Here is a 7,756-nt window from a genome sequence, read left to right as displayed (position 1 = left end):
TTGAGACAGTCTCGCTCTGTCATCCAGGCTGGAGTGCAGTGGCACAACCTCTGCCTCCCGGGTTCAAGCGATTATCCTGCCTCAGCCACCTGAGTAGCTGGAACTATAGGTGCCTGCCACCACGCCTGGCTAATTTCTTTTTAATTTTAGTGGAGACGGGGTTTCACCGTGTTAGCCAGGATGGTCTCTATCTCCTGACCTCAAGATCTGCCCGCCTCGACCTCCCAAAGTGCTGGGATTACAAGCGTGAGCCATCTCGCCTGGCCCTCCCACTGGTTTCTGACCACCCAACGGCATAGCCTTATCAGGGGCCACTCCTGGCTCTGCCTCTCCAAAGCCCCACCCTGGTCTAGTTCCTCCCTCCCCCCCCCCCTTTCCACTCCAGCCAGCCCTTCTTCACCCACCCAAGCACAGGGTGCCTCTCCTCTCAGTCCTGGCATCTTCCTGGGGTCGCCCCAGTTTCACGGCCTCCCATCACGAGCCCTGGAATGGCTGCTCAGCCACTGCCCCCACGGTGCATCCAGGGGCCCCCTGCACACTCCAGGCCACTACACTGACTGTCCACAGCACAGCGCCCAGACGCCCCCATCCAGGACAGAATTCCGGCCACTTCCACCTAATGGCAAATTGGCAACTCCGTCCTCCTGGTACCACACCCACACAATGAGCAAATCCTGTTGGCTCCACCTTCAAATCAATCTAGATCCGCACACCCTGCATGGCCTCCCTCAGCCCTGCTCCCGGACCCTTCACAAGCTGCCTCATGGTAGCCCCGCCCCAGCCCGAGGCCCACACCCCAGCTGCCCAGGCTGCCCCTGGAAATTCAGAGCTTGGGGCCAACCCCAACCAGAGCAGAAGTGCATGAGCCAGGACTCCCCGGCCACACCTGCATGTGTGTGCGCGCATGTCTATGTGTGTGCATGCCGTCAGGACGTGTGTGCGCACGTTTATGCATGTGTGCATGTCATCAGGACACATGCGTGTATGTGTGTGCATGTGCATGCCATCAGGTTTGAGGAGCACTGGCCTCTGTCCTCCCTTCGGGCTCCCTGTGCACAACCCTGCCCCAGTGCGAGTTCCCAAATCGCCGTGGGCTCTTCTGCTCCAGAGCCACCCTGCATAGGATGCAGCACCCCTGCCCCTAGGGTGCTTCACATCTTGCAGGGAACTCTCATCATTTTAGGCCACCTCGGGATCCATTCTGAATCTAGGCTGGACTTTCTCTGACCAGAAGCGGGGCTGTCACCCAGGACAATTTTCAGTTCACATCCCCCTTCTTCAAGCTGATCCACCCAGACGCCCATGCTACGCGCTGTCCCCTGGTGACCCCCCTCCGTGTCCCCACAGGCCCCACGCCCCACATGGACTGTGCAGCCACAAAGCAAGAGTCCCCCATAGTCACAGCGTGGCCACATGGCAGCCACACCGCAGAGACCCCCCCAGTCACAGATTCCACTTTATTCTTTAGAAAAATTGTTTTAACTATTCTAGGTCCTTTGCCTTTTCATGTAAATTTTAGAATAAGCTTGTGTAGTATACAAAAACTGAGATTTCGTTAGGATTGTGTGCAATCTACAGATTAACTCAAGGGGAATTATTTAGCAACCTTTGCAGGAAGCCAGCTCTGAACTGTCAGAGTGGGCATGCCTGGGCAGAACAGCCACGGAGCCCAGTGCACGGAGGGGACACAGCTAATGCACACCAGGCCAGAAAGACATGGACCTGGCACAGGAGCCACCAAGAAGGCAGGAAGAGGGGTCAGAAATCCCCAAGTCAGGAAGGAAGCCATTGTCAGCAGCATCAGATACCAGAGGCTAAGAAACTGAGGACTGAGAACAGCCCCTTGGCAAGTGGCAATTCAGAGGGGTTCCCTGGAGACTCTGAAGGAGAGCAGAGGGCAGAGCTGCAAACAGCAGAAGGCATCTCCCAGTGAGGGGGAGGGCCGCAGGGACGGCAGCAGCAGTGCCACAGAGGGGAAAGGGAGGGGCAGTAGGAACACACCTTCTGCCTCTGAAGCCAGGCTTTCCTGAGACCCAGGACCCGCACAGAGCCACACAACGGACAGGATGGGAAGGGACCAGGGTAAGAGCACAAGTGACAGGGTTGGGGCCGGCAACAGCCCCGCCACACCCAGGGGCTGCCCCCTCTTCTCCCAACTGTGTCCAGCCCTGTCGGGGGAGCAGCTCATCTCCACCAGCAACTGACCTGGCTGGTGATGCTGAGGGAGGCCGGGTGTAGATACAGAATTAATATTCACTATTTATTTCAAAAAAACTAAAATCACAAAACAAAACAAAAGTAAAGCTGGCATAATTTTGCTTGTCAAAGACCACCACTCGTTTTGGGGTTTTTTTTTTTTTTTTTTTGAGACAGAGTTTCGATCTTGTCACCCAGGCTGGAGTGCAGTGGCGCGATCTCGGCTCACTGCAAGCTCTGCCTCCTGGGTTCAAGCGATTCTCCTGCCTCAGCCTCCCGAGTAGCTGGGACTACAGGCACCCACCACCACGCCTGGCTAATTTTTTGTATTTTTTTTAGTAGAGACGAGGTTTCACCGTATTAGCCGAGATAGTCTCGATCTCCTGACAAGTTCTACTCTTGTCACCCAGGCTGGACTACAACGGCACGACCTCGGCTCACTGCAACCTCCGCCTCCAGGGTTCAAGTGATTCTCCTGCCTCTGCCTCCCGAGTAGCTGGGACTACAGGCATGAGCCACCATGCCCGGCTAATTTTGTATTTTTAGTAGAGATGGAGTTTCTCCATGTTGGTCAGGCTGGTCTCGAACTCCTGACCTCAGGTGATCCGCCCGGTTCGGCCTCCCAAAGTGCTAGAATTACAGGTGTGAGCCACTGCACCCAGCAGTGGCTGATTCTTCAAATCAGCTGAAGGCACACAGCCTCATCATAACAAGTAACACGCTCTGGACACTGCTCCTGGGCCTTATCTTGCCATGGCCTGCTGGCATCCCCAGCGCTGGTCATGGTCCATGGCACTGCCTTACAAATGGGCTCCTGCCCTCCGGCTGCCCTGGTAGCAGATGAACCCAGAACTGCCAAAGTGCCTTCAGGAGAGCCTTTTTTTTTTTTTTTTTGAGACTGAGTCTTGCTCTGTCGCCCGGGCTGGAGTGCGGTGGCCGGATCTCAGCGCACTGCAAACTCCGCCTCCCAGGTTTACACCATTCTCCTGCCGCAGCCTCCCGAGTTGCTGGGACTACAGGCGCCCGCCACCCCGCCCAGCTAGTTTTTTGTATTTTTTTTTTTTAGTAGAGACGGGGTTTCACCGTGTTAGCCAGGATGGTCTCGATCTCCTGACCTCGTGATCCGCCCATCTTGGCCTCCCAAAGTGCTGGGATTACAGGCTTGAGCCACCGCGGCCGGCCAGGAGAGACTTTATCATTCTTACCCACCCACAACCCTCCCGACGGTCCAAAGCAGGGGTTTGCAAACCTTCTAGCAGCAGCACTTTCCTCTAGTGAAATCTCACCCAAAGCCTCCACACACAGGCAAACAGAGCCTGCTGCTCCAGCCACCTGAAGCCGGGGCCCTGCGGCTGGACAGCCAACTGCTGACCTGGCCCTGCTGTGCCTTGCACTTGCCGGTGGGACGGTATCCACTGGCACGCTGAATCCTGACCTGGCCCAGACCAAGGCTGGCGCCTGCCTCCGCCAAAGGCCCCAGAAACTTGCTGACAGCTCCAGCATCTACTCTGTAAATGACACCCAGGACTCTAGGTAGTGTCTGCTGACCTGGAGGGGTCAGGCTGCTGGACAGGCCTTGGTAGCTGATGAAGGACTGAGGTGCTGGGCAGGTCCTGCAGCCTCCCAAAGCCCCAGATGCCACCACACAGGGGTACCTTGCTTAGCTCAGAGACCGTCCTGGGGATCGCGAGACCCTGGGGGCACCCAGCACAAAGGGCATATTGAATACATATGTCTTTCCTTTGGTGATATGCACCAGGTCTTAAGAAACAGTAGAACAGGCCAGCTACAGTGTTTACCCCAGTCTGGTTTTCTCGGCTGTGGCCCTATGGTGTCAGAGGCTGGTGAACAGACGCTACAGGCGGCCCTGCAGGCTGAGACACATCAGCAGAGCCAACACTTCCAGCGCGTGAAGAAGCAGACGAGGATGAGTTCCAACTAAGCCAATTTAACTAGCGCACATCCAAAGTAGAAAGGCTGCTGTTTGCAAATAAAAGATGTTGAACAGGCAAGGTTGATTCAGAATATAAAAACTGCCTGGTGTTCTTCTACCTAAGTACAGAATTCTTACCTTCGTAAGGGGTCATCTCTGGGCCTCGGACGACATAGTGCCTAAGGGAGAGAAGAAAATTACTTGGGATTTGGGGACAGCAAATTCTCCAAAACCTGAAGCATTCCAAGCCTGGGGTTTATAGCACCCAGTCAAAATTACATTCACATTCAGGCAGTGAACAAATGAAGGTGAAATGTCACACAGCCACACAGCTTCAAAGCTCCCAGTCTCTTCTACTGTGGGTGCTTTTAGTCTCTTTGTAACAAGATCTTAAAGACTATATGTTTATCATAAAATACCTTTGTTTCTACAATATAACATGCACGAAGCTAATCCTAATTATTAACAACTGAAATCTTAAATAAATTTTAATTTCACAGTATGTTACTAAGACGTACTTGAAGTCGGTAATCCTAGCACTTTGGAAGGGCACGGTGGGAACATCACTTGAGCCCAGGAGTTTGACACCAGCCTAGGCAACATAGCAAGACCTCACCTTTATTTTTAAAAAAAAAAAAAAAAAAAAAAAAAAACAGCCAGATGTGGTAGTGCATGCCTGTGGTCCCGGCTACTCAGGAGGCTGAGGCGGGAGGATGCCTGAGCCAGGAGTTTCAGGCTGCAGTGAGCTATGACGGCTACCACATCCCATTTGGGCAACAGAGTGAGACCCTATCTCCAAGGAAAAAAACATGTACTTTTAAAATGTATATTCTTAAATGTACTTATACATAATGTGTTTTCTGGTATCACACATGCAGGCTAAACAGAACACAGCTAGTGATGTGGGGCCGGCTCTGTGCCCCAGCCGTTTTTCATGCTCCTAGAAAAACCGTAAGTGACTTAAGCAGCAGTCCTGGAGCAGAAGGAACAGGAACTGCCGTGATTGTCCCCAAAACCACAGTCCCCACACGGAGCTCACCCTCAGACCAGGGGCAGCAGCATTATCGACTAAACACTCCTCCACACAAATATATAAGGCTTCTGCTTCACGTAAAGAGGTGTCTGGGCTTTACAGATTCCCAAACCAAACAGAAGCACACAGAGATGAAAGTAAAACCAGAAATGCCAGAAACCAGACACAGCTGCAACTGCCAACACCAGCCATCATCTTTCCCCTTGCTCTCCCCCAGGACATGTGTGCCATCACTTTAAAACTAACAGAGGCCAGGCTCAGTGGCTCACGTCTGTAATCCCAGCACTCTGGGAGGCCGAGGTGGGTGGATCACCTGAAGTCAGGAGTTTGAGACTAGCCTGGTCAACATGGCAAAACTCCATCTCTACTAAAAATACAAAAATTAGGCTGGGCGCGGTGGCTCACACCTGTAATCCCAGCACTTCGGGAGGCCGAGGCAGACGGACTGCCTGAGGTCAGGAGTTCGAGACCAGCCTGGGCAATATGGTGAAACTCCATCTGTACTAAAAATACAAAACTTAGCTGGTCATGGTGGCGCACACCTGTAATCCCAGCTCGGGAGGCTGAGGCAGGAGAATTGCTTGAACCTGGAAGACGGAGGTTGCAGTGAGCCGAGATCGCACCGCTGCACTCCAGCCTGAGTGACAAAAATACTCAAAAGAAAATACTAATGGGATGATGTGATGCGTGCCATCTGCCAGCTGATATGTTTTCCTCGAAAAATGCCATCAACATGTGTCAGTGGCCCAGGAACCCAGGGACTTCGAGCTCAGCACACGATGTACCCAGGAGTGTGGCCTTAAGTTGTTCCTGTACCCAATTCCTGTGCCCAAGCTGCGAACACTGGGAAGAAATAAAGTTGCTCTCTTCCTGAGACAGAGCCCAGCAGCCTTGGGGCAGCCAAGACAAGATGGGATCCATGTGGCCCACAGCGCACCCCACAGGCCTTTTCTGGAAAAGCAGCTTCTCAGGGAGGGGAGAGACACCTGCTGAGGCCCTGCCAGGGGCTCCCGCAGCAGAGGCCTGACACTGACATTGCTGTCCTGGGTCAGGTGCCACCACCTGACAACAGGGGCTTACTGCCTCAACAGTACACGCAACGTGGTCTATGCTGAGCCCCTGCTCTCCTGAAGTCCGGTATTTTGGTATTTTGGCAGGTGCCAGGCAGAGGACGCCTAGGACCAGCCCCATAAAGTCCCTGGGCCTTCCCCTAAAAGGTTTCAGTTTCCAATGAGCTTCTCTGGTCAACATTCCACACGTGCCGTCCAAACCCAAGCCCGCTGCTGGGAATGGAGCACAGAGACTTTGCCCCACGTGCCTCTTTCACTGGCTGACTGCTGTTTTCTCTCCATAATTTGTGTGTGTGCGTGTGTGTGTGCGTGTGTGTGCGTGTGTGTGCGTGTGCGTGTGTGTGGCGGAGTCTCGCTCTCTCCAGGATGGAGTACACTGGCGCGATCTCAGCTCACTGCAACCTCCACCTCCCGGGTTCAAGCAATTCTCCTGCCTCAGCCTCCCAAGTAGCAAGTAGCTGAGATTACAGGCACACACCACCATGCCCGGCTACTTTTTGTATTTTTAGTAGAGAAGCGGTTCCACCATGTTGGCCAGGCTGGTCTCAATCTCCTGACCTCGTGATCCACCTGCCTCAACCTCCCACAGTGCTGGGATTACAGGCGTGAGCCCCCGTGTCCAGCCTCTCTCCGTAATGTTAATGGTGAGTATTCTTTGTGAATCATCCAACCTGCACAGGGTCTTGGGGATGCCTGACCCACAGACTTGTGGGAAACGATTCCCCACACAATGAAGGCGTCCTCGCAACCAGGGAGGCGGCGGCTACCGTGGAACTTGTCCCTCGCACCTGCCAGCAATGTCCTGGGGAGCCGCATCTGATTTTCAGCAATGGGGGCAGAGAGCACTCTGGTGGCCAAGGGGCTCTGCCTCACCCTAGGTATCCTCCACCTGCCTGGGCTGGGCCTCCTCTGTGAGCCAGAGAAGGTGGACCCCTGACCAAGCAGAAACATACTTCCTTTCAACTCACTGAAGTATCTTTTCCCTGGAGTTAAAAAAATTAGGCCAGGCATGGTGGCTCATGCCTGTAATCCCAGCACCTTAGGAGGCTGAGGCAGGCAGATCACCTGAGATAAGGAGTTTGAGACCAGCCTGACCAATATGGTGAAACCGCATCTCTACTAAGACAGGAGAATTGTTTGAACCTGGGAGGCGGAGGTCACAGTGAGCCGAGATCATGCCATTGCACTCCAGCCTGGGCAACAGAGCAAGACTCTGTCTCAAAAAAATAAATAAGGCTGGATGCAGTGGCTCACGCCTGTAATCCCAGCACTTTGGGAGGCCGAGGCGGGCGGATCACGAGGTCAGGAGATTGAGACCATCCTGGCTAACACAGTGAAACCCCGTCTCTACTAAATATACAAAAACAAAAAACTAGCTGGGCGTGGTGGCGGGCACCTGTAGTCCCAAGCTACTCGGAAGACTGAGACCAGAGAATGGCGTGAACCCGGGAGGTGGAGCTTGCAGTGAGCCGAGATCGCGCCACTGCACTCCAGCCTGGGCGACAGACCGAGACTCTGTCTCAA

General features: G+C 53.8%; 1 protein-coding gene across 6 annotated transcripts in view; it reads right to left on the bottom strand.

Moving 5' to 3' along the window:
* Positions 1 to 7,756, bottom strand: part of UBE2J2 (ubiquitin conjugating enzyme E2 J2) — a 23,500-nt gene that overhangs the window by 3,789 nt on the left and 11,955 nt on the right. For all 6 annotated transcript variants that reach the window (XM_026457447.1, XM_026457445.1, XM_026457449.1 and 3 more), the window contains one exon: positions 4,268 to 4,308. In XM_026457447.1, the coding sequence (XP_026313232.1) occupies positions 4,268 to 4,308 (41 nt within the window). The remainder of the gene's footprint in view (positions 1 to 4,267; positions 4,309 to 7,756) is intronic.

The sequence above is a fragment of the Piliocolobus tephrosceles genome, chromosome 1 (genome assembly GCF_002776525.5).
Source record: "Piliocolobus tephrosceles isolate RC106 chromosome 1, ASM277652v3, whole genome shotgun sequence".
Classification (NCBI taxonomy): domain Eukaryota; kingdom Metazoa; phylum Chordata; class Mammalia; order Primates; family Cercopithecidae; genus Piliocolobus; species Piliocolobus tephrosceles.
This window is presented reverse-complemented; position numbering and strand designations above follow the sequence as displayed.